We start from the raw sequence: 27,622 nt of genomic DNA, 5'->3' as shown, positions 1-27,622 counted from the left end.
TTGATGAAAAATGCTATCTACCTCCAAAGAGAGAACTGATGAATTTTGAGTGCAAATTGAAGTATAATTTTTTTCACTTTATTCTTGGTGATCTGCTAATATGGAAATATGATTTGCGTGGTTTCACATGTCCAATTGATATCATACTGTCCATCTTCTTAATGGGTGGGAGAAAGGCTGGAGGAAGGGAGAGAATTTGGAATTCAAAAAAAATTTCAAGTGTTAAAAATAAATAAATGAATAATATTTTTAAATGAACAAAAAACTAAAATAAAGCTCAGGAAAGTTAAGAGACTTGTCCAAAGTCACAGAGCTGACAGCCACCTAAGAAAGGTTCATACTTGGGTAACAAAGATTCTAAGTCCTGTGCTCTGTTCATTGTACCATATACTACATCTAACATCTATGATTTCATTCATGAGCCCTTCTTCCAATATTCCTTCTATTACTTAGAGGATTTGAGAATGACTAAGGTTTAAAAAAAACCCTCATTACCCTGCAAACCTGTTGCTAAGATCCTCCATGCTCAATCAAGCCTGTCCTTGAAAAATAGGTACATAATATTAAGACAACCAGATGGACTCCAAACCTATTATGTGACTAGTCTCCAATAGCTTTTGAAGGTTCAACAGCCATGGAGCAGGAGGTCTTCAGTAGAGTTACCCAAAGAGCTGTCCTTGGTCCTGTGCTATGTAAAATTTGCATCAATGATTTGGATCAAAATATAGGTGTTGTGTTCATTAAATTTGCAGATGATCCAAAACTGGAAGAGACAGTTAAACACTGGGACCCAAAAGGAGCTTGACACATGAGAGCATTTGGTTGAATTGAATAAGACCATTGACTAGAGATAAATAAAAAGTCTTAGGGGCAGCTAGGTGGCACAGTGGATAAAGCACTGGCCCTGCATTCAGGAGGACCTGAGTTCAAATCTGACCTCAGACACTTGACACTTACTAGCTGTGTGACCCGGGGCAAGTCACTTAACCCTCATTGTTCCACACACACAAAAAAAAAACCAAAAAAAAAGTCTTGTAAGACTTAAAACAAGACCCCCCCAAAAATCAGTTTTACAAGTATAAGATAGGAATAACCTGGTTAGACAACAGTTGTTCTGAAAAAATCTGTTAGGATTTTAGTGAGTCAGCAATATGATGGAAAACTAGGTGGTGCAGTGGATAGAGTGGTGGGCCTGGAGCCAGGAAGATTTAAGTTCAAATCCAGCCTCAGACACTTCCTAGCTATGTTAGCCTGGGCAAGTCATTTCACTTATGTGTGCCTCAGTTTACCCACTATAAACTGAGAAGAATAATAATAGCAGTTATTTGTCAGGATTATTATAAGGATAAAATGCAATAATATTGGTTAAGTTCTTAGTACAGTGCATAGTCAACACTTAACAAAGCCTTCCTTCACTCCCTGCCCTCCCTTCATTCTTTCTTTCCTTCTCTCCCTCCCTCCCTTCTTCCTTCATTCCTTTCTTCCTTCCTTCTTTCTTTCCTTCCCTCCTTCCTTTTTCCATTCTACAAAAAGCAAATGTAAACTTGTGCTGCATTAAAAGGGGTAGAGGTTCCAGGAAGAGGAGGTGGTAGTCCTATGTATTCTGATTTTGCCAAATACACTCCATCTGGGGTATTTTATTCATTCCTGGGAATCATGCTTTAAGCTAGAGTGTCTGAAGAAGGGCAGCCAGAATAGAATTGTGCATACCCTTTGAACCAGCAATACCACTGCTAGGTTTATATCCCAAAGACATCCCTAAAAAGAGAAAAAGACCTATTCATACAAAAATATTTATATCAGCTTTTTGTGGTGGCTAAGAATTGGTAACCAAAGGAATGCCCAGCAATTGGGGAATGGCTAAACAAACTGTGGTTTATTATGATAATGGAATATTATTGTGCTATAAGAAATGACAAGCAGGATAATTTCAGAAAGGCCTGGAAAGACTTGTATGAACTGATGTATAGTGAAGTGAGCAGAACCAAGAGAACATTGTGCACAGAGACAGCAATATTGTTTGATGAAGAACTGTGAATGACTTAACTATTCTCTTTTTTTTCTTTTCCTATTTTTGCAGGGCAATGAGGGTTAAGTGACTTGCCTAGGGTCACACAGCTAGTAAGTGTCAAGTGTCTGAGGCCAGATTTGAACTCAGATCCTCCTGAATCCAGGGCCAGTGTTTTATCCACTGTGCCATCTAGTTGCGCCCTTCCCAGTGTGTTATGATGGGATTCCTTTGGTGTATGGACTAGAACAGATGGAGGCTGAGATTTCTTCAAGCTTTCAGATTCTGTGGCTCTGTGATCCATGCTGACCAGGGATCCTTTGGCTCAGACTTCCCTTCCCTCATCGGACCATTACATGTGTCCGTGTAATAGAGGGATAGGTTTGCAATCTTGGTGCTGAAAGTGAACTTCAAGATCACCTAGTCTGACTCTCATTTTAAAAACTGGAGATAAGTCAGCTCTTTCTACGCAAATCTTCAACACCATGCTTAGTAACCGTAAAAGGCTCATTTTTAAAACTCAAAAGAAAATTGAAATAAAAAAAAATAGAGGAAGGAACTAATTCCCAGAAAGAAGAAATAACTTGGCCAAAACCACATGGAGAGTTGTGAGCACAGCTGAGACCAGCTCTTAAGTCTCCTGACTCCCAGGCATAGACAATGTAGAGAGAATGCCTCTGCTTAAAATGAACAGACACGGGTTGAAATCCTAGTTTTAGGACATCCCAGCTGTGTGATCTTGGGCATGGGATAGATAGGATTCCTCTAATGTATGGGTTGGGTTGGATGCCCATTTAGGTCCTTTCTTACTTTCAAATTCTATGATTCGGTGTTATCACTTCCCAGCTCTAGGCCTCAGTTTCCCCATATGGTAAAAATAAAAGCTAGGGATAATAGTACATGTCATGTTAACTTCACAAGGGATGTGCTGAGTTTGGCAGTCAACTGGCTGACTCTTTGACCACATCAGGGAAAGTTATTTGATTTGAGTAAACCATACCTCTCACCAGAGGCTGTTTTAGTCACTCCCCTTGTCTTTACTGGTTTAAAGTTTCCCTTTGATTCCAGGGTTTACTCAAAAACTAATTTCTCTAATTTCATGCAGACTTTCACTGAGCAGTTGTCTCCAATGGTTAGCTGCAGTTTTGTCATACATGTTTGACTTTGGGCCTGCCACTTAGTTACACTGATATTCTATCCCTTAAATGAGGGCTTCGAATGGGATGGCCCCTGAGGTGTCTTCTAGCACTAACTCTATGATAATATGATCTCTCTCATGGTCCCATCAGTGGCTATTCTGAACCCTTCCTTGTTCCTATGGTCATACTTGTGCCACCTTCCCTCATCAGACCATTTCACCTGCTACATTATTTTTTATTTCACTTTTCTTATGAGTTAAAAAAAATGAGCCCTTTGGTGTTGACAGCAAAAGTGCTGAAGTTTTGCCAAGAAGGGCTCACTGCTCTCATTTGTAAATGCTACACAAATCAGTGACTACAAAAGCAGATGTCCCCTTAATATTACCAGAAATTATACATTAAGGAATAACCTGTGTGCTGAGCTGGTCTCTGGATGGATCCTAGGATAAGAACATAAAGATTCAGAACCATGGGATCACAAAGTTTGGTGAACCTGGGTCATCACAGATGGTTCTTTTATACGTTCACTGAGCTTCCCCATTGTCCCTTGTAAGGTTGCCATACCTATGCATGTGCAGTTTCCAAGAACACAGCCCCTACCCTACAGAGAGATGCCATGAAACTCTATTCTGGACCAGGATAGACTAGAGGCCAATGAAGTTGCTTCCACTGCAGAGGTCCTAGGGACCCCCCCCCCTTTCTCCTCTGTGTTCATTTCCCTTCTATCAGATGAGGAAGCTGCAGATGAATTCCATGCTGTGAACAGTCAAAAGGAAGAGGGGAATAAAGGAGCCTGTGGCCATCCTTTTCAAACTGCTTAATTCCTCTAGAGAGAACCAAGAATTGTCCATTGGAATCAGGAGTGATAAAAAAAAAAGATATAAAGAGCTATACAGGTGGCAGGTGTGATTATCTCCATTTTACAGATATGCAGACTGAGGCTGAGGCTGGATGTGCTCAGGGTCCCACAGTTAGCAAGTTTCTGGGGAGGGACTCCAGCCCAGATTTCTAGCATGTTAACTACCATGTAATATTGCCTCCTGTAAAAGCAGGGACTATCAAATCAGGCTCTGTCCAGATTCCCAAATACTTTGACAGCTGCTCTAATGAAATCTGTTATCTAAGGATGTCACTGGGTAGGGTTCCTAGAAGAGCTGTTAAAATATGGTGGATAAGCCAAGTGACTCCAAAAATGAAACCATTGGGTCAATTGGTAAAGCTGACTTGAACCTGTTTTCTCATGTAAAGCCTGGGGCTGTGTCTAGCTTACCACACTATCTCTGGTGGGACCAGACACTGTTCTCTCCAGTCTTCCAGCCCAGTGTTGTCTCTCCTAGCTTCTTAAATCCTCAGAGATTTCATCAGCTCCCATGGGTTCATCTTTATACAGAATCATCCTGATCCCCTTTACCTTCCTCAAAAAACAGCTTGTATTTAGCGACTCAGTATATGAGTGTATCACTTCATTGCCTAATTATGCGGTATGTATTTTAACCTGTTTTTGCTGCACCTCCTTTTAGGATGAAGCAGGTCTATTTCCCTTCAGTCTTTGCATCCCCGGTGATGAATGAGCACAGAGCCCAGCATAGGGTAGAAATGTAATCAATGTTTGATTGACAGGGAGAGGAGACTCATTCTAACCTTGAGGGCTAAGTATTTCAGGGGCATCCTGAGCTGAGACCTTGTAATTTGCACAACTAGTCATCGAGACCCAGGGGACAAAGACAGTTTATGAGTCCCATGTCTGACCCTCTCCCTGAATTTCCTTCCCAGCTCAAGAGGTAGAGCTGGGAAGTCTGGGAGATCAAGAAGATACACACACATACACATGTGTCTATGTACATATCTGTGTACACATACATGTGTGTGCATATATATGTATGGGGGGAGGTTCCATGGAGGTATGATTGTAGATGGCATGGCTGGGCCATCATCCCAGCATGAAAAGGAGGCTGTGCAGCTGTTTGATGGGTTGGGGGCATCACTTGGCCCAGCTGATTGGGCCCAGAATTCTCAGCTTTAAGTAAGAAGTAAAAAATGAAGTCCATAGAGTAGGTGTGGGTGATACATAGAAGAATGTTTGTCATCCGTGTCCGTTCTTCAGATGTTGGTGTCAGCAGAGCTCAGAGATTGCTTTCATATTCAAGGACACAACCCAGATGATTTGCAATCCCATTTACAGATGAACCCGAAACTTGTGGAACATTTATTGTCATTCCATGTTTTGAGTCTGTTCCTTGAAAAGTGGACACACTGTTCATTTTTTTCACTGTTGTTTGGCTCACCAGATGCCCAAAAGCTGGAGAGAGAGAGAAAGAGAGAGAGAGAGAGAGAGAGAGAGAGAGAGAGAGAGAGAGAGAGAGAGAGAGAGAGAGAGAGAGGAATTTACCTTTCTATTTCCAGGTGCACACCAAAGATTAATAGGAGCCTCCCTCCCTTGTGTTTGTACTTGGCCCTGGAGTCTAGAAGGTGCAGAGAAGTCTGGCCTAGATTTTGCTCCAATTTGGCTTATCAATGACTGAAGTGAAGACGTCACTGCCAGAGCCCATGGATTCCTCAGAATCATATTTGTAAGTGCACAAAATAAAATCCATAGAATTACAAAGGAAACCAAATATATTGAAATAGAGGCCAAAATATTTTTTAAAAACCTCTGCTCTGGGGGCAGCTAGATGGCGAAGTGGATAGAGCACTGGCCCTGGATTCAGGAGTACCTGAGTTCAAATCCGACCTCAGACACTTAACACTTACTAGCTGTGTGACCCTGGGCAAGTCACTTAACCCCAATTGCCTCACCAAAAACAAACAAACAAACAAACAAAAAACCTCTGCTCTGGGAACATTCTACCTCCAAACCTTCCAGAGAAAGCCCAGACAGCCCTACGTTCTGCCCAAACTTCTGCCAGAAGTATCCCACTCAAACTGGGAACTGTGCCTTCCCCTCGTCTCTGGGCATCCTGGGGCTACACATAACACACGCACATACCACATGTACATCACACACATGTGCTTTTACACACATGTACACACCACACATGCCACATTCCACAAAGCACATGCACACATCATACATACGCACACATACACATATGAATAAATGATACATCACATGCATGCACACACCAGACACACATACAATACAACATTGCACACACATTACATGCCACATGCACAGACACACAGACACCCTGTCATACACAACATGATACATACTGTGCATGCACATGCAAGCATATATACACATGTCATAATACACATGCACAAACAACACACACCACAATATGTGCACATGCATGTATGTACACAGCGTACATACTCACCAAAGGAAGGGATAGGCATAAGAAATGTCCTTTTTTTATCCACCTTGGTTTTCCCTGGGGAAAGCTCTCAATGTCTCCATGAGACACTTGGGGGAAAGGAGGAGCAGAGGAAGAGGGGGAGGGGCAGGTTGGACTCACTCTTTGCTCTTGGCCTCATCATAAGGAGTCCCATCAACCCAGCTCCAGTCTGAGCTCCTTCGGATATTCAATCCAATCCAATAGTCATTGCCATTAGTTTTTTTGAGAATAAATTGCTATGGAGTGAGAAGAGGGTGCTTGTAAGGAGGCAGGCATCTAGGTTTTTGCATAAATGGGCTCTTTGATATGCATGTTTGTTAGGTTTGTCATTGGTATGTGTAGAGATTCCCAAAGCCCAAGTCTGATCATCACCATTCATCGTTGTCTAGATTGCCTCAGATCCCATACGAATTCATTTGTTTGGCATTAAAAGACCTTTACAAGCATCTGCTTTCCCAGCCTTACAATATATTCCTTCACTACGTGACTCTGGGAAGTTGGTCTTCCTCCTGTTCTGCACACACAACTCTGCATCTTCCATCTCTATGGGATTTCCATCTCTCTCTCTCTCTCTCTCTCTCTCTCTCTCTCTCTCTCTCTCTCTCTCTCTCTCTCTCTCTCTCTCTCTCTCTCTCTTTCTCTCTCTCTCTCTGTCTCTCTCTGTCTCTGTCTCTGTCTCTGTCTCTCTCTCTCAATCTCTCTCTCTCTGTCTCTCTCTGTCTCTCTCTGTCTGTCTGTCTGTCTCTCTCTCTCAATCTCTCTCTCTCTGCTTTTTTTGTTTTGTTTTGTTTTTGCAGGGCAATGAGGGTTAAGTGACTTGCCCAGGGTTACACAGCTAGTAAGTGTTAAGTGTCTGAGGCCAGATTTGAACTCAGGTCCTCCTGAATCCAGGGCCAGTGCGCCATCCACCATGTCACCTAGCTGCCCTCCATCTATCTTTGTACAAATTATTCCCCATGCCTGATGTGGACTTCCTTTTCACTGTCATTAATCCCCTACTTCTTTCAAAGATCAGCTCACATGTTATCTTGCACACGAAGCTTTTCCTGGTATCTTAGAGATTAATATTTCCCCAATGTTACCAAAAAGTTATCTTGTATTTCTTGTATAAGTATTTTGTACTTACAACTATTGTGGAATAGATAAAGGAGCTGGTCTCAGAATCAGGAAAACCTCAGTGTACATTCCTGAATGTATACATATATGTGTGTATGTGCATGTGTATGTATGTGTATCTATATTGGCCCTGTGGCCTTGAAGCAAATCCCTTCATCTCTGAATATATTAGGCAGCTCTCTAACCCTCTCCAACACCATAATTTGCAAAATAGGCTTATAGATGTGCCCAAGGTGGGAGCTCCTTCTACAAATGTGCATTGGCACCTGCTCTGAAATTTGTATGCTTAGAGGTTTTCCTGAGGGCACTCACAGGTTAAATGACTTGTCCAGGGTCTATCAGAGGTAGAGATTCTTTAAGGTCACACTCCTCCCTGCCACAAAGTGCTGATTGTGTGTGCACATTACATATATATATATATATATATATATATATATATATATATATATATATATATATATATATATATATATATATATATATATATATATATATATATTTACATTTAACAGTACATACATGCATGCGTGCATACATTTTATTTCCTATAATAGAATATAAGTTACAAGTTCCTTGAGGGCAAAGATAAACAAGGCTTAGGACCTGAAGCTGTATAGAAGGGTAGGAAGCAACAACAAAGGTGACCTGGGAGCTGTGTCGTATCTACTCATGAGCAAGATCTGTAATTCAATCTACAGACCAAGACTCATGTCTGTAGCTGATTAACCAGGTCATGGAATATGGATAAGAGGTGAGCTTTACAGTCTGTTGTTGTCAAGCAACTGAGCCTTCCATCTAGCTGATTTGGGCTAGAACCATGATCTATATACTGGAACTCCCACCATGATAAAGGCTACAGTTGGGTCACCCAGACCTAACCTGGATTCTGGTGCCTGCAAAGCCCAAACTAGGAGACAAGCAGTTAGAACAGTCCTTAGATTACAGAATTTAGGACATTATGAAAGTTTGCAGCTACCTCTGATATTCTTGAAGAACATAGAATATAATACTGGGAGAAAGCAGCAGTATCCCTTCTCCCAGAGAATACAGATCAGGACCAAAGAAAGCTCCAACATTCCCTCCAGAAGTGCTCAAAGTCTGAACCTAATACAAAGTCCCAATCCAGGAAATAAAAATGGAAGAATAAGCAATGTGTGTACGTGTGTGTGTGTGTGTGTATTCTTCTATACACACACACACATATATATATATGAAAAATGAGTAATGTGTGTATATAAATATATATAATTTCCTATATTATTCCTATATTATATTATTCCTGTAATATAATGGAAGAATGAGTAATGTGTGTATGTGTTGTGTATAATGGAAGAATGAGTCTTGTGTGTATGTGTATATATACACATGACTCATTTTCCATCACATGCACACATGTGTACATGTGCTACGCACACAAAATATACATGTACACATGCGTACATTTATGTGGCATAAAATAAATATATTCTGTATATGACACATGTGATATATAACATGTTTGGTATATGTCACATGTACATGCATTAATATATGGAATGGTATATGTTTGCATGAATATATATGATAAATAACAGTTATAGAGCCAGGCACATCCAAGTCACAAACTCAGAAGAATAGAATAACTTCACCATATCTAAAAACAAAGCCTCAAGAAAAAAACACAGGTTGGTCACAAGGTCAACTAGAATGACTAGATGAAGTGAAGGAAAAGTTAAAAAATGATTGTGTAAATCAAATGACAGTTTTAGAGGAAAGAAATAGAAAATAGGGCAGCTAGGTGGTGTAGTGGATAAAGTACTGGCCCTGGATTCAGGAGGACCTGAGTTCAAATCTGGCCTCAGACACTTTATGCTTACTAGCTGTGTGACCCTGGGCAAGTCAACCCCAATTGCCTCACCAAAAAAGAAAGAAAGAAAGAAAGAAAGAAAGAAAGAAAGAAAGAAAGAAAGAAAGAAAGAAAGAAAGAAAGAAAGAAAGAAAGAAAGAAAGAAAGAAAGAAAGAAAGAAAGAAAGAAAGAAAGAAAGAAAGAAAGAAAGAAAGAAAGAAAGAAAGAAAGAAGGAAAGAAAGAAAGAAAGAAAGAAAGAAAGAAAGAAAGAAAGAAAGAAAGAAAGAAAGAAAGAAAGAAAGAAAGAAAGAAAGAAAGAAAGAAAGAAAGAAAGAAGGAAAGAAAGAAAGAAAGAAAGAAAGAAAGAGAAAATAAATGAGAACTCTAAAGGAAAGACGGGTGCAGAATTAATAGCTAAGTTAAGAAGTGCAAAACCTTACCCAAGTAACAATCTCTTTGAAAATTAGAATGAACCAAACAAAAGTTAATGACTTCATGTGACAACAAGAAATGTTAAAGACAAGGACAAAAGAAGAAAAAATAGAAGAAAACGTAAAACATCTCATATAAAAAACTGACTTGGGCAACAATTCTAGGTGGAAAAAAACAATCAATTGCTATTACCTAAAATTCCAAATCAAAAAAGAGCCTGGATACCATATTTCAAGAAACCAGCCATCAAAACTACCCAGGCTTATTAGAATCAGGAGGCAAAGTGAAAATAGAAAGAATACAATTCCTGAAAGAAATACCAAAATTAAAACTCACAGGAACATAATAACCAAAATCTAGAGCTTCCAGTTCAAAGTGGGGGAAAAGCATTGCGAACATCTAGAAAGAAAAAGTTCAAACAATGAGAAACCAGTCTGTAACACACACGCTTTGACATCTACCACCTTAAAATAAATAAGAACTTGGAATATGGCATTGCAAAAGGCAAGAAATATAGGTTTACAACCAAGAATACTTTACCCAGAACACTAGAATATTGTCCTTCAGGGATAATACTAATGAACTCATTTTATAGCTATGGAAACTGGGAATCAAGGAGATTTAATGACTTTTGCTCGTGGGTAATGGTTATGACTTTCTAACATCCTTGGGGATTTCTTAGTATATTTGCTCCAACTGCCTCTGAAGAGAGAAGAATGGAGAATGATTTTTTAGTGAAATAAAATACTTCTAAGCATTTCTGACAAAAAGCCCCAAACTGAGTAGAAACTTTGAAATACAAACACAAGAGTCAAGATAAACATGAAAAAACAACATATGCATTTGAGCAATTTGGATAAAGGGAGCAATTGGGTGGTTCAGTGGATAGAGAAACAAGCCTGAAGTCAAGAAGATCTGAGTTTGAATCTGGCCTCAGATGCTAGCTATGTGACCCTGGCAAGTCACTTAATCCCTATTTGCCTCAGTTCCTCATATGTAAAATGGGAACACATGGAAAAGAAAATGACAAATCACTCCAGTATCTTTGCCAAGAAAACACCATGAGGAACAAATCAAAGCCTTTGTCATCAGTTATCATGTCCCTCTAAGTCTTCTCTCCGTTAGGTCAAACATTCTGACTTCCTTCACTTGATTCTGCATGGAATCAATCCAGATACTCTCCGGTTTGTTAATGCCCTTCCTAAATTGAGATTCCTAAATTCAGAACCAAACCCAATACTCCACATGTGGTCTGATCAGGGCAAAGGACAGTGGTACCGTATCACCTCTCTAATCCTGCTTTGCCTCTCTGTGTGTTCAATAAAACTGGTATTTCTTTCAAATGAATGGGAGCCTCTGTCTCTGTCTCTTGAAATCTAAGGCCACAAGGAGAGAGAGGCAGTGATATACCCATGGACGCCCAACTTACTGACATTTCTGCCTCCCACCTCTAAGGTCCCCAAGGGTAGCACTGACCTGCTCTTCCACTGAAGTCACTGAGACCAGGTGGGAGCCAAGTGACACACAGTATTGCTCAGCATCTTCCCAGGACTTGTCCATACAAGAAAAGTAGTAGAGACTTCCATTGTGGACCACCCAAACCTCTGGTACTTCTTTCATGAGTTTTTCTTGAGAAGTAAGAGGATCAGGAATGAAGAGAGTAAGTGACTCATCAAGCTTATCAAGGTCAAGCCCGCCCTTCTGGTTCTCAAGAGCCCTGAGAACAGAACAGTGACCAAAGCTTGGTCAGCATGAGGCAGAGTCTACCTATTGTCATCTGATCAGAAGCCCCCTGGGGTCCTGGGGTTTCAGACAGGCAGAACATTTGGTGGCTTAGGAAAGAAGGACTTTTCTCTCCTTTCCTCTTTCTGAAGTAGCCAAGATGGGGTACAGTGACAAAGCCAGCAAAGGAGGAGCCAGCTGCCTATATCTTAAATACTGTCCCATGTGATGCTGAATCTTGAGTAATGGAGGGACTGGGCTTGGGCAACGGAAAGAGTAGAGGGTTGGACTTACTATTTTCTGCTCTCAGAACTTCATTAGAGGCTTGGATCTTCTCAAGTCGATCATTTTCCCCTCGAAGTTCTTGGACTAAAGGGTCATAAGGGGTGAGAAGGAGAAAAGCCCCAAAGGGCAATTTGTCAGAGGGTCAATTCAGGAAGCCTTGATTAGGCCAAGTGGCCTTGGACAAAATTATACAGAGCTGGGATTCAAACACTCCCAATGCTGCACTTTCTCCAGTCTACCCCACCAGCCACCTTATCTAGGTACTGCTTACTCTCCATTAGGGCACAAGCACTTCAAAGTCAGGGACCATTTAATTTTTGTCTGTATCTTGAGTACCTGACACAGTGTCTCACATATAGACACACTAAGTCATGCAATCAGTCTGGGGTCCCAGTTTCTTCATTTGTAAGGGGAGGTGGTCTAACTAGATGATGTCTAAGGTCCCTTCCTGCTCTTAATCTATAATTCTAATTAAATACGAAAATTATAAAGGAAAATAGAAAGGAATTTCTGGAGAGTGGCCCTCTTGTCAGAGATGATATTCAAGCTGAATCTCAGGAAGCTGTGGAGGTAAGGGGTGAATATGTTTTATTTTTTTGCGGGGGGAGGGGGGGGAGAGGCAATAGGAGTTAAGTGACTTGCCCAGGGTCACATAGCTAGTACATGTCAGGAGCAGGATTTGAACCCAGATCATCCTGACTTCAGGATTGGTGCTCTATCCATTGCACCACCTGGCTGCTGAAAAGTGAATATATTTTAAACTAAGAGGGAGTCACTGGGAGTCATGGGATTCACTGATCAATAGCCTCAGTTCCCATCGAACTAGATTGAGTTTTTACAGGCCATGGGCCTTTCGTTTGGAGAAATCTCCTCATGGAGCATGGGTATGGCCAGTGGTGCCTTGCCAAAAGCATACCCAGAAATCTTGACGATTGGCCAGCTGAGGCTCAGGAGGAAGGTGGACACACCTGCCAGCAGTGGCCCCTTTCTGTGGTCTATAAAAGTGAGTTAACAGATGTGGAGCAAGCCCCATTTCTGACACACAGGAGCTTTGTGACCCTGGTGAGGTCACTTAACCTTCATTTTGCTTGGCCCAAGACCATAGGTCTTGAACTAGAATGAACCCAGAAGCCATCCAGTGCAGACGCCTTCTCATCTTAAGTCCAGAATCATTACTGGTTAGCTTTCATAGTTTCCTCATGGGAATCTCTCTATGCGGTTAAGATTGTAGGTCTGGGGGCAGCTAGATGGCGCAGTGGATAGAGCACCGGCCCTGGAGTCAGGAGTACCTGAGTTCAAATCCGGCCTCAGACACTTAACACTTACTAGCTGTGTGACCCTGGGCAAGTCACTGTGAAATTTAAAATTGGATATTAGATCATAAATCTCCCCTACTTAACTTTTCCCTTAATTTATCTCCCAGACTAGTAAATGGAAGAAGCTTCTGGTTTTCTAGATAGAGCCTTTATTGTATATAAGGTGTTGTTGATTAGAAGGATAGGAAAGTAGAAATACAGTAGAAATCGTCTTAAATCTAGGCTTAGTCTATATTTCTTATAAAAACTCACCAAACCAAAAAGGCCACCTTTGGAGTGAGGGAGACCGTCTGTGCCGCGCCGCCAGGAGTCCCGCCAAGCAGGCAAAAAAGGCCTACTCTCCTTCTCTCCACCCTGGAAGTCAAAAAACCCGGCAGGCAGTCTGACATGCGCAGCAGGCGGACTGTACCCGGCAGGCAGTCTGACATGCGCAGCAGGCGGACTGTACCCGGCAGGCAGTCTGACATGCGCAGCAGGCTGACTGTACCCGGCAGGCAGTCTGACATGCGCAGCAGGCGGACTGTTCATCTCCTCCCCAAAAGGGTGGTCCTTGAAAAACTGGCGTCTTTCAGTTATCCTAACCGACTGTTAAAAACTTTCATATTTTACCACATTTCCCCCCTTTGCTTCCTCAAGAAATGGAATGTTTCCTTGATGGAACAGTAAAAAGAATATAATAACTTTTGCTGACTAATAATATGCGAACAACAATACAGAAAAAGAAGAGAGGAAAGTTTTGTCCAGAGGGGCGATTTTTTTTCTTTCCTCATGAACCGACGCTTTGACATTAGTCTTGCAAAGGGAGAGCCTCTGCAGAGAGTACATGTTACAGATAGTATATAACAGAAAGGAGATAGTAAAAGCTAATAAAGCAAAACTGTCTTCTTGAAGTGGTAAGATGTCATCAGGAGGAAACTGGATTCTGGTCTGGAAAACTGGATTCTGGACTCTGGTCTGGATTCTGGACTCTGGACTCTGGTCTGGAAAGCTGGATTTCTTCTTTAACTGTTTTGCTTTGTTTTTTTGTTTTTTTACTTTTGTTTCTTTTGCTTTTCTTTAAAAACCCGATTTTGTAAACTAAGTGACTTTTCAAAGGCATTTTAAGTATATGCTATTGAATATTGAATCTTGCTAATTGAAGTCTTATTTCTTTTTGATGAATTAATCACCACTTTAAGTATCTATTACTGTTATACTAGAGAATTCATGTATAAGATGATGTGGTCTACTTGCTAAAAGAAGATTATGTAATAATGTCTAAAAGAAGATTATGTAACAATGTCTAATATAATCAGCTATTTACATTCATTTATTATTTATATGTCATTATACTCTGGGTATGGTTTGGAATTATTGTATATATCACTAATATATTCTCAGTTATGCAGCATAGCACACATTTTTACCATCATATTGTCTTTGGTGAAATTAATGAGATTTCAGAAATATGGAAACTTATCATTTCAGAGACTAACTTGCTGTGAACTCTGATGCAGGCCCTGGAGAGAATATATGTGCAACAAAAGGAGAGACAGGTATACATAAGTCCATGGTTTGCTTATGATGGTGACTATGTAGAGCACAATTACTAGGCACAGTCCAGTATTCATCCTCTCTCCCTCCTAATTTAACCTAATTTAACTGAACTTACTTATCTTTTTATCTCACTCAGTTGAATTCACCTGTGGCCTAGCACAATCACTGGCTGTCTCGGAACCATGAGATATGGTATGATAACCTTTCCATAACATTTTCAGGTGTCATGAACACATACTAAATTTGACTTTGATCCAGACACATGGTGGTAAAAAGTGTTACTGATTGCAAAATGCTATGCTAAGGTTTAGTAAAAAAAAAAATATACAGCAATTCAAACAGTTAAAGAAGAAATCCAGCTTTCCAGACCAGAGTCCAGAGTCCAGAATCCAGACCAGAGTCCAGAATCCAGTTTTCCAGACCAGAATCCAGTTTCCTCCTGATGACATCTTACCACTTCAAGAAGACAGTTTTGCTTTATTAGCTTTTACTATCTCCTTTCTGTTATATACTATCTGTAACATGTACTCTCTGCAGAGGCTCTCCCTTTGCAAGACTAATGTCAAAGCGTCGGTTCATGAGGAAAGAAAAAAAATCGCCCCTCTGGACAAAACTTTCCTCTCTTCTTTTTCTGTATTGTTGTTCGCATATTATTAGTCAGCAAAAGTTATTATATTCTTTTTACTGTTCCATCAAGGAAACATTCCATTTCTTGAGGAAGCAAAGGGGGGAAATGTGGTAAAATATGAAAGTTTTTAACAGTCGGTTAGGATAACTGAAAGACGCCAGTTTTTCAAGGACCACCCTTTTGGGGAGGAGATGAACAGTCCGCCTGCTGCGCATGTCAGACTGCCTGCCGGGTACAGTCAGCCTGCTGCGCATGTCAGACTGCCTGCCGGGTTTTTTGACTTCTGGGGTGGAGAGAAGGAGAGTAGGCCTTTTTTGCCTGCTTGGCGGGACTCCTGGCGGCGCGGCACAGACGGTCTCCCTCACTCCAAAGGTGGCCTTTTTGGTTTGGTGAGTTTTTATAAGAAATATAGACTAAGCCTAGATTTAAGACGATTTCTACTGTATTTCTACTTTCCTATCCTTCTAATCAACAACACCTTATATACAATAAAGGCTCTATCTAGAAAACCAGAAGCTTCTTCCATTTACTAGTCTGGGAGATAAATTAAGGGAAAAGTTAAGTAGGGGAGATTTATGATCTAATATCCAATTTTAAATTTCACATCACTTAACCCCAATTGCCTCACCAAAAAAAAAAAAAAGATTGTAGGTCTGGACCCCCCCCCCAAAAGGAGCAAAAAACTTGTGACCAATAATAATACCACATGTATATAATATTTTATGCATATCAAAGTGTATTAGAATGGACACAAAAACGATACCTAATGTTTACATAGTATTTACTATGCTCCATGCTAAGTGCTTTACAACTACTATCCCATTTGAATTTTGCAACAACCCCGGAAAGTAGGTGCTATTATTATCCCCATTTTACAGTGGAGGAAACTGAGGCAGAGTTAAGTGGCTTGCCTGGGTCATTCAGCCAATAAGTATCTGAGGTTGGATTCAGGTCTTCCTGAATGGACTGCTAGTTGTTCTGATGATGCTACTTTCCATCTGTGTGACCTTGAGAACCCACCCAACCTCCCAGGGGCTATTTCCTAACCCATAAAATGAAAGGATAGACATAATAATGATAATGCCTAACACCAATTAGCACTTTAAGGTTTACAAACCACTTCACATATGTTATCTCCTTTTATCCTCACAATAACCTAGTGAGGTAAATGTTACCATTATCCTCAGTTTACAGATGGAGAAACTGAGGCAGAAAGCCTTTAAGTGATTTGTTCAGGGCCACACAACCAATAAGTGTCTAAGGTAGGATTTGAACCCAGGTCTTCCTCACCCAAAGCCCACTTGGCTGCCTGGCTGCCCGGGAAGTCAGATCATGAGATATAGGATGGGAACAGACCTTTGATGATCTTCATAACCCTCAGTTCACTGCTGATATTGAATGACTTCTGCGACATTATTTCATTTGAATTATGTGACAATACTATCTTCCTTTTACTGATAAGAAAAGGACATATTGGTTTGGTTCTTTAGGGCCCATGGTCACATAGCAAGGGGGCTCCAGAGTCAAGACCCAAGTCTAGTTCTTTCTGAAACTCTTGATGGAGCATCACTGCGTCCCCAGCCCAGGGCTGCTGATACCATGTTGTCTTTCTGGACAGGCAGCCAAATCCCAGGTAACCCTCAGCCAAACTGCCCCTCTCGCTGTCCCTCACGCATGGGATGCTCTATTGCCCACCTGTATGCCTTCATCCCTTCCTCTTAGAATCTGTAGCTCCCTTAGAAGCTCAACTCAAGCACCCCTTCCTCTTCCCAGGGGATTTTTCCTGACTCTCACTTCCCCTTCCCCTGCTATTAGCACCCTCCCCCCCCCAACCCTGCCACAGTGAACCACAATTTACTTTACAATTCCTCTGCATATTTTTGTTTGTTTGTTTTTGTATATTCTTATGTGTGGATGCTATTTCTCCAGATAGACTGTCAGCACCCTGAGGGCAGGGCCTGATTCCCTTCTGTGAGTTTATGCGCCTAGTGCTTAGCACAGTCCCTAGCACATTGTAGGAGAGATAGCTAAAGACTGACTGATTGATTCTTTAGAATCCCTTTGCCTTTGATTCCTTTCCTTTCCAGAGAAGCTCAAGAGGGGTCATCACTATGCCTGCCCCTACTTCGCTGCCCCAACCCTTCCACTCCCAAACCCATGATTGGAGTAGAGCCTCCAGACCCTTCACCCGCCCGGGGATGGCTCTGGTGTTTTCTCTCCACAAGGAGATTGACATCCCAGGGCCCTTTGAATGGGGGAACTTACGCAGAAGAGTCATAACTATCAGGGCGATGGCCAGGGTGAGAGCCAGAAGAGCCAGGGTGGTGTGGATGACCTTGATGATCCTGTAGGCTGGACAAGAGGAGAAGAGGAAAGAGTTCTTAGGAGGCAGGGCCTCTCCGTTGGTCGCTGGAGTACATGAACAGAGAAGGTTCAAGGGCCTCCTGATCTAAACTCCCATTTTACAGATGAAGAAACTGAGGCCCAGAAAGGTTGACTCGATTATGAAGGATCACACCCCTAATAACTGTGCAAGGCAGGATCCAAACTCAGGTCTTTCTGACCTCAAACCCCATACTCTGTCCTCTGTGCTTCCTATCTGCCCCTGGAAATGGAGCTCAAATCTGCTACTCTTTCCAATGTACCATAAGTTCTGCAGGATGGAGGGAAAAGGAAGGGAGTAGGCATTGATTAAGAATCTACTATGTGCCAGGAACCACACAAAGTGCTTTACAGATATCTCATTTGACACTCACAACAACCCTGGGAGGGAGGTGCTATTATTATCCCCACTTTACAGATGGGGAAACTGAGGCAGACAGGAATTAAGTGATTTGCCCAGGGTCATTAGGTTAGTAAGTAGCTGAAGCCAGATTTGAACTCAGGTCTTCCTGAAATCACCTGCCTGATCACTGTACCCTACAAATTCACACACACACACACACACACACACACACACACACACACATCCTCCTCCAGGAAGCCTGCTCAGTTCCATCTGGTCCAGTTGGTGATGTGAGAAAATAATGGGATTTGGCAGATACTCAAAGGCTCACCTGGAGATTAATCTAAAATGATTGAAGTAAATGAGAGTAATTGACTGCTGATTAGCCTACTTCAAGTTAATTAGATTGTAACCACACCTGGCTGGCCCTTAAGAAGGTATTGTTCTCAAAAGCTAAGGACTTTGAACTCAATGTGAGACCACCTTCAAGTCCAGTGAACTAATGGATTTTGATGATGCTAATCAATCAGCTTGAAGCAGTGTGTAAGGACTGCCTCTGCTCCAGACCTATAGAAAGCTTCCACACTCAGTTTGCTGGAGAGTTTGTGATTGAAGCAGGCTCCTGGCAGAGGACTTGAGGAAGAACTCGACTAGGCTGGAACTCTAGGCTAGATAGGCCTTTTCTTCACTTTCTGAACTCCATGTGAATACCTGGTATGCTTTAATAAATGCTTAATGCCCAAAGACTGGTGCTAAAGCTTCTAATTTAAGGCGAGTACACATTAGATTTTTTTAGACAACACATTTAGATTTTTAAACATCACAGTGAGAACCATTTCTCCATTAGAATTCACATACCACTTTGTCTCTTGCCTCTCGAATGCACTTCTCCTAAATCATTGTGCATTCTAGCAGCCTGTATTTCTGTCTCTCCCTTTTACCAGACCATGAGGTCCATGCATATCCTCTATTGTGTGTCTGATGACTTCAAAACTTCATCTGTAAATTGGGAATAATAACAGGTCCAGCCTCACAGGGTCATTGAGAGGATCAAGTAAGATAATATTTGTAAAGCACCTAGCATAGTAAGTGCTTAATAAATGCTTCTTTTCTTCCCTCCCTCCCTTTCTCCCTTCATCTCTCCCTCCCTCCATTTCCCTCTTTCTTTTCCTTCCTTCTTTCCTTCCTTTCCTCCCTCCTTTCCTCCTTCCTTCCTTCTTTCCTTCCTTCCTCTCTCCCTTCCTCCCCCTCTCCCTCCCTTTCTCCCATCCTTCCCTCCTTCTTTTCATGATTGTGTCTGCTGAATAAATTAATCCTCACCCCCTCCAAGAATAGAAAACCTTATGGAAGAAGATAGAAAATGTTGATCACTCTAATTATTTGATTTCTGTTTTTCATTTTTTATTAGTTTTGCTTATGTCGTAGTGGTATATCAGCTTGTGGTTTGTGTTTAGTTTCTATTAAATAAATCTGACCTCTTCCCCCTTCAGCCTACTCCATGATGATGGAGAGCCTGGTGATTAGGAAAGTACAAGGAGATATCTAGAGAGCAACTTCAAGAAGAAAAGAGTGGATAGCTTTAATTAAATCATTGGGTTTTCATTTATTAATTGCCTCCCATTTGCTTCTGTCTGTACTAGATCATGACAAAAATGTCCTAATAGCCAATTAAAGTCTGAGCAGATTATGTGATCATAAAGGCAAGGAGTTCACCCTTTAAAAATTAGCTTTGGACAAGAACCTCCTGGTACGGAGCATTCGTGAAGGAAGCAGATAAGATATGTAATTAATTGCCAGTGAAACCAAAAGAGAAGGCAAAGGACCCTGGACTTTGCTTCACACACATGAAGGTTTTGCTGTTACTTACAGAGGATTCCTTCAGGCACCATGTACTACCTACCCATGTACACTGTGCCAATGGTTCTCCATCCCAGAAGCGGAAGTGAAAGGACTGAAAGAAAAGATCTCTATTTCCCAGGTTATCAAGGAGCATGGTGTGTTGTGATTTGAGAAATGCTTCAAGAAGGAAAACAAGAAAAAGGAAGTGAGGAGTCAGAGGGGAATTTTCACTTCCACCCTGAGGTTGGAGGGTGAGAGAATATGAGTTAGGAAAGAAACAGAAATAGAAAAATCTCTGGGTTTGGGGAACTAAATAAAAAGTATAAGGTTTTCCAGTAGAGATGGAGAGCTGGATCTTCTCGGGGGGGGGGGTGTCATTGCTTGTGCTCATCATGAAGAATCATGCATGAAGGAGCATCCAATAATCGTCAAAGGGAAAGAGATGGCTAGGGGTGCTCAGTGTCTCCATTCTGAGAGCTACTAAGTTGGCTATTTTTTAAAAATCTCTCGGAGGCAGCTAGGTGGCGCAGTGGATAGAGCACTGGCCCTGGAGTCAGGAGGACCTGAGTTCAAATCCGGCCTCAGACACTTGACACTTACTAGCTGTGTGACCCTGGGCAAGTCACTTAACCCCCATTGCCCCCCCAAAAACTATTTGCTCCATGATCAAGAGAGGTTTAAAATGAAAAGGGAAGACTTTCCACATGAGCACAACAAACCTGATAACGGACAATATTAATTATTGTACAAGAAGAATAATGGCAAAAGAAATGAACAGGAGTTGACAGGAAATAATCTCTCCCAAAGGAAAACCAGCCAAAAATGTCTAAACAGAAATGCATGGTAATAAATAGATTCGGTAGCCTTTTTTTTTTTTTTTTTTTGTGAGGCAATTGGGGTTAAGTGACTTGCCCAGGGTCACACAGCTAGTAAGTGTTAAGTGTCTGAGGCCGGATTTGAACTCATGTACTTCTGACTCCAGGGCCAGTGCTCTATCCACTGCGCCACCTAGCTGCCCCCATGGTAATAAATAGAATGAACAAGAGATTCAAAAGAAAGGACGAAAATGTGATCTGTCTAGCACTAGGGATTAATAGTTTGGGATATATACTTGTAATATGGTTGTGGATGAAAAAAATAGATGAATGGGCCAAGTATACTTGATCATTATATGGTAAAAAACTTATTTCTCTCTTGAGGAAATCCTCTGGAATTGATTGAATGGGGAGGGGGAGGGGGATGGCATGGTGGACCTGTGCTTTAGTAGGCTTACTTTGATGGCTGAATAGAAGATGGACAAGAGTGGGGAGAAACTGGAGGCTGGCAGACCCACTAGGAGGATAGTAATGAGGACCTGTATGAGGGTGGGAGGCAGTTTCAGAGGAGAGAAGGGGATGTATTCAAGAGGTGTTGCGGAGCTGAATTCGACAGCTTTGGGGAGGGGCAGTGGAGTGAGAGAGAGATACTGAGGAGTCCAGGTTGGGAGCCCGAGGGACCGGGAAAATGGTAGAAGGCAGGAAGGAGAAGGGTTTAGGGGGATAGATGAGTTGCAGCAGACAACTAAGGCTAGAAATATAAATATATCTTTAAAAGTTTAGTAACTTATAAATGCATAAAATGTATATCCTGTTATGTATATTACCTTACAGTATGTTTTATTGTTTAATATCCAATGAAACAAGCTACACAATTCTTCCCCTTAAAATTCAATTTGTAGGGGGCAGCTAGGTGGCACAGTGGATAAAGCATCAGCCCTGGATTCAGGGGGACCTGAGTTCAAATCTGACTTCAGACACTTGACTCTAGCCGTGTGACCTTGGGAAAGTCACTTAACCCTCATTTCTCCACCAAAAAAATTTCAATTTGTAGTAAAAGAACTGCAGTTCTATGCACTGGTTTGGGGACACCAAGTGTGTTTTTGATCTCTAATGTGACATGTCGCAATGATCTCACAGTGATCTTTGCACCTTGAGTTTCTCTTATCTTGGGTTGTTTTTGTTGTTTAAATTTCAAAGAGAAAGCCAAAACTTTTACCTTGATTTTCCAGATCATGGGCATGCCACATCTGTAACCTCCAATTTAGGAGGGATAACTGTAGACTTGGGAATCATCAGCATAGAGATAATAATTGAAAAATTACCAAGTGAAACGGCATCAAGGGGGAAGAGAGCCCATGACAAAGCCTTAAGGGACACCCACAATTAGTGGGCATGACCCAGAAGAAGATCCATCAGAGGAGACTGAGCAGAGGTCAGACAGGTAGGAGGAGAACCAGGATAGTGTAGCATCAAGGAAACCTAGGGGGGTCAATAAGAAGGGTCAGAGGCTGCAGGGAGGTCAAAGGGAATGAGGACAGAGGTCACTGGATTTGGCAGCCAAGCAATGACTGGTAACTTTGGAGAGAGTAGTCTTGGTGTTATGAAGAGGTCAGAAGCCAGTCGGAAGCCAGGCTCTGCAGCCTATAGAGTAACTACAGAATTAAGAAACTTCAAAAGATGGAGGAAGTAACAAGAGGAACTGGGAATCTGGCCCCAATCTTGAGAAAGATGGAGGGACTGGCTACCGAAATAGAAATTACAGGAACTTTGAGGGCAGGAAGGAGAAAGTAACCAGTGGTTATGGTGGGGAGGAGAGGAAAACCAGACAGTCAAGTGTACACACTAGAAGTGAAGAGGGGAGGTTTCAGTGTTCAGGGAGGATCTGACTTGTCTTGAGTGACAAAGGTGGCAAGCATTGGAGCCCACCCAGGCCCACCCCCACCCCCACCAGGGCTTTCTCTCTCCCCCTCTGCATTCTATTACCCATCCCCCCCCTTCCTCTCTTACATGGGGACCCCTAGTGCCAGGCACAAGCAAACCCCCCAGGGGGGAGTTGGGTCTCAGCTAGAGTGGGATCCCTCCCTACCCATGGTATTCGCCCCCACCCTCAAAGGATAGCATGGCATAGAAGGCAGAGAATTCACATTGCTCCTGGTTCTGGGTCTGAAGAGAACAAGTCTAACCCTTTGTCCAGATGTCATCCCTTCAAACTCAATTAAACATGGCCATCATGCCCCCTTCTCTCCCCAGGGCTTCTCTTTACCAGGATAAACATGCCCAGTTTCTTCACCTGATCCTCCTATATATAAACTCAAGGCCCTTCCTTATTCTGATTCCCCTCTTGTGGGCACTCCCAACTAATCATTGTCTTTCCTAAATGTTTGAGTCAAAAACCTAGCCTGATACTCCAGGTGTGATGGGGGGCTGGATGGAGTAGTGGATAGAGCCCTGGACTCTGAGTAAGGAAGACCTGAATTCAAATCCAGCCTGAGACACTTACTCGCTGTGTAACCTTCGGATCACTTATCAGCTGTGTGCCTCAATTTCCTCAACCTAGAGTTGTTGTGAGGTAAAACTGAGATAAAATTTGTACAAGGGTTTGCAAACCTTAACACGTTATATAAATGCCGGTTATCAGTTATCGGTGTAATGATGTGGTCTGACAATAGTCCCAGAAATCTTCTAGTCACAGAATCATTGGATGCTACAGTGAGAGGGGAGCTTACAGATCCTCCAGTCCATTACCCACTCCCTGGAGGTCACTGACTGAGCTTGGAAATAGAAGTCAGATCCCCTCACTCCCAGTTTAGGACTCTCCATGATACCCTGAGGCTTCCTGGAACATTGATTCTATTTATCTTGCCTCCTTTGTTAGAATGTAAATTGCTTCAAGATACAGGCTCAAGCTCTTCTTTCCTCTGCTCCAGGTTCAGGACACAAGGTGTACCTTGGGTAGAATGGGGGTGATCAGAGAGAAAGGGGACTTTTCTACATCAGACTACCAACATTCAGCCCCTTTTCTATTGTTTCACCCCACCCCACTGCCAGCCTTCTGGCTCCCCAAGTAGCCTTCACCCATCACAAGAGAGTTAATCCATGGACCAGTCAGCCTTGTAAAGAGTATGCCTGAATTGGAATCTGGACCACCTGAATTGGAACCCCCCACCAATCACTTATCAGCCCTGGTTAACCTTTCTGAGACTCAATTTACTCATCTGAGTGGGTTGAGCTCAATGAGCTCTAAGGGTCATCAGCCCTGGAATGGTAATCCTGAATTTCTGGAGACTTGTCCTCTTCTCCACCCAGTTCAAGGACTCCCCAACACCTTACCCTTTTCAGTTGGATGTGGCTTATTTTTCTGGGTCACATTTTCAGAGATTTTCCATTGGTCCATCCTGCTTCTCTTCAAGAGCAGCCTGGCCAGTGGGATCCCTTCCCAGCTCTGGGTCCTACTTGAGAAAGCAGTGCCCTTCTCATCATCGGAGCAATGCAAGAGGAAGAGACAGATTCAGATGTCTGGCTCCACTACTTCCTCCCCCTTACTCCTCCAACAGTCATGATGGTGATCCAAGGGTAGGTAGTACCAGAGAGTGGCTGATCCTCCCTGTTCCCCTTCCTCTTTCCCTGATTCAGGAGCTCTCTGATGTGATTCCCCTCCGCTTCTCTTCCTTCCTTCTCCAACACCTTCTTTCTTCCTAATAAAGGGGGAAATGGAATAGGAATGGTAAGTATTGGGACATGCTGGGAAGATAAGTCAGGATATCTGGAGTGAAGTTGGGGCTTGTGCCCTGTAACCGTGCCTTGTAACCATGAGTACATCACTTAAGCTCTCTGAGTTTCAACATCCTCACTGGAGAAATGGGAATAAAAATAGTGCCACTGTCTGCTTCACAGGGATGATGTGGGGGAAATACCTTGTAAACCTTAAAGATTCCACAGAAATGTGGCATCAGTATTGTCGTGATGGGGCTTTGCTGAACACGCACCCAGATGGTGGTAGGGATCTGCTTCTGGGAAACATTCTGTGTTCTCCAACCACATGGCTGGGAGTAGCTTCTTCCCATTAGCTGCATCTTTTAAAACTACCAGACAAGAACAGTCACAGTCTCTCTCTCTCTCTCTCTCTCTCTCTCTCTCTCTCTCTCTCTCTCTCTCTCTCTCTCTCTCTCTCTCTCTCTCTCTCTCATTTTTGTCTCTCTGACTCTCTTTGTAGGTCTCTCTGTTTCTTTCTGTCTCATTCTCTCCCCCTTTCTGTCTCTCTCTTTCACCATCCAAGGAGAGAAGGCTCTATTTGACCACAAAATGTGCCCCATGAACTAAGATGAGTAGGGATGAAGGGATAGCTTTCCCTCCACCTTTAGATCCTGTGACCCCAAGAAATAGGCTTGAAGTTTCTGTTTATTTGTGCTTTTGAGTTCCAGGAGCAGATGACCCAGGAGCTCAGGCCACAGCAACTTTGGAGTCCTGGATATCAGGCCAGATGTTGCTTCTAAGCTGAGAAGCCAGGGGCCTGGGATACAAGCCTTGGGAGTTTTTGACCTTGGCATTTGGTGGAACCATGCTACATAGGAATTGAATTAAGCCATGAACCTAATCTTCCTTCCCTCCCAAGAGGCAGTAGTGGTATAAGGAAGGGATTATGCTCCCTTATATTGAAGGGAATGTTTGTATGTTTGTTCTTTTATCTTTGAAGTAAGTATTCCTTTGTTAAAGTTAATCTTGGGGACAGCTAGATGGCTCAGTGGATAAAGCACCAGCCCTGGATTCAGGAGGACCCGAGTTCAAATCTGGCCTCAGACACTTGACACTTACTAGCTGTGTGACCCTGGGCAAGTCACTTAACCCTTATTGCCCTGCAAAAATAAAAAATAAAAATAAATAAATAAAGTGAATCTTACTGTTAACTGGAATCTAGGGGACCCTTAAAATTGAGGGAATATATCTGGCAGGGGCTTTATTCAATGGCAGAGAGAATTAATTCCTCCCAAACCCTTTAAGTACCAGAGAATCCTGGAGGAGGAATGAAAGTAACACAGAGCCATGCCTGGCTCTCAGGCAGTAGGGTAATAAGTATCACTGATCATTCAAAAGAAATTCAATTGCTATTTCAACCCACTCTGAGCCATCAAGAGGCCAAACAATGACAAAATGAGCTCTGCCCTGGGACATATTGTTGGCCAATCAAGGAGGGCCAGAGTTATTTAGGTTTAAGGAGTGGTCCCTTAGAAGACATCTTGCAGTTAAACCCAAAGAAATCTTGGGAGATTTCTGCAGACAAATTTATATTCCTTTGGGTAGAGTACCTGAAGATCAGTGTATGATTCCCAAAAAAGAAAGAGGGAGAGAAGGAAGGAAGGAAGGAAGGAAGGAAGGAAGGAAGGAAGGAAGGAAGGAAGGAAGGAAGAAAGAAAGAAAGAAAGAAAGAAAGAAAGAAAGAAAGAAAGAAAGAAAGAAAGAAAGAAAGAAAGAAAGAAAGAAAGAAAGAAAGAAAGAAGGAAAGAAGGAAAGAAAGGAGGAAGGAAAAAAGGAAAGAAAGGAAGGAGGTGCATTGCCCAAGTGGAGCCAGCCAGTTGGGTCCCCAGTGGGGTAGCTCTTACTCACTGAATGTTAGTTATTGTTTGTCTTTAATTAAGGCATTAGCTTAAAAGGCCAAGGTCTCCCACTCCAGACAACTGGAGATGGCCTGGGATGTAGTGAGAGACCTTGGCCTTTTAAGTTAATGCTATACATGTGTGTATACACACACATACATATATACATATTTGTGTATGTATATATATACACACATAGATATGTACATATATAATGTTATAAGTTAATACTATATATACATGTGCACATATACACATACACACACATACACATACACACATGCACACGCACATACACATACACATACACACACATATGGCATTAGCCCTTCCTCACTTAAATTCAATTCATTGCAAGTCATGACTTCACTTCCTGATGTCATGGTCCTCTTTGAAAATAAAGGGCAAACAACAAGAAGAACCATTCCAAAAATACCCAGATGACCATGCTAACTCTTTAACGGTCTAGGTGACACCCTTTGTTCCCCATGTAACCCTTTTCTTCATGCATCTTGAAATTGTGTTAACTTTTTTTTTTTTTGCTTTCATATTACACTTAGGATTTTTTTTTTACTTGCAGTTCACTGAAACTCCCAGATGTTTCTCACATGGGCTAATATGTAGTCATACCATCTTGTACTTTGGTGTTGTTTCCCAAATCCCACATCCCAAAGGTAAGGTTTTCTCTTTTATCTGTTGCGCTGACCATCACTCTTGGCTTAGACAGCACAGGGCAATTGAATGACCATTGAATTTTCAGTTAAAGCATTGGGGTTCAAATCCTAGCTCTGCCACTTCTTTCCCATCTGGCCTAGGGCAAGTCTTTCCATTTCCATAGGCCTCGGTTTCCTTCTCTGTAAAATGAGGAGTTTGGACTAGGTGATCTCTAAGTTCCTTTCCAGCTCTGATGGGATGATTTTATGAAGCCTTACCCTTGGGACTTGGCACTGTGTTCTTTAGAATGCTCTGGGTTGGGAGACAAGAGAAACTTCTGGTCTGACCTGCATCAGTATCTTGTCCTAGAAACAACAGCAAGCTAGGAGCTTATGCCCTAGTCCTGTTACCTTCCTTAGCTCTGTGGCCCCTAGGAAGTCCCTCCACTTCCTCAGAAGCTGTTTCCTCATTCTGAGAAATAGGGATGGGGCAATGACTAGGTCACAGGTTCCTGTAGAAGGAACATGGCATCATTGAGTTAGAGTTTGAAAGGACCTTAGAAGTCATCTGACCCAATCTTCTCATTTCCTATTACAGGAAATGTTCCCTCTCCCCCAAAGGGGAAATGACTTACCCCAGGTAGCAAGC

The 27,622-nt window shown here is 42.2% G+C and overlaps 1 protein-coding gene across 1 annotated transcript; it reads right to left on the bottom strand.

The window, feature by feature from the left end:
* Nucleotides 1-2,098: 2,098 nt before the first annotated feature.
* Nucleotides 2,099-27,622, bottom strand: LOC122740364 (C-type lectin domain family 4 member K-like). Its single transcript, XM_043982468.1, has 7 exons — nt 27,609-27,622; nt 24,060-24,424; nt 17,613-17,699; nt 11,877-11,951; nt 11,337-11,488; nt 6,606-6,721; nt 2,099-5,446 (listed from the first exon to the last, which is right to left on the bottom strand). Exons 2-7 carry the CDS (start codon nt 24,121-24,123, stop codon nt 5,290-5,292), a joined length of 651 nt encoding a protein of 216 aa, XP_043838403.1. The 5' UTR covers nt 24,124-24,424; nt 27,609-27,622; the 3' UTR covers nt 2,099-5,289.

Source organism: Dromiciops gliroides, chromosome 2, assembly GCF_019393635.1.
Source record: "Dromiciops gliroides isolate mDroGli1 chromosome 2, mDroGli1.pri, whole genome shotgun sequence".
Lineage (NCBI taxonomy): Eukaryota > Metazoa > Chordata > Mammalia > Microbiotheria > Microbiotheriidae > Dromiciops > Dromiciops gliroides.
The sequence above is the reverse complement of the archived record's forward strand: the minus strand, read 5'-3'. Positions and strand labels throughout refer to the sequence as shown.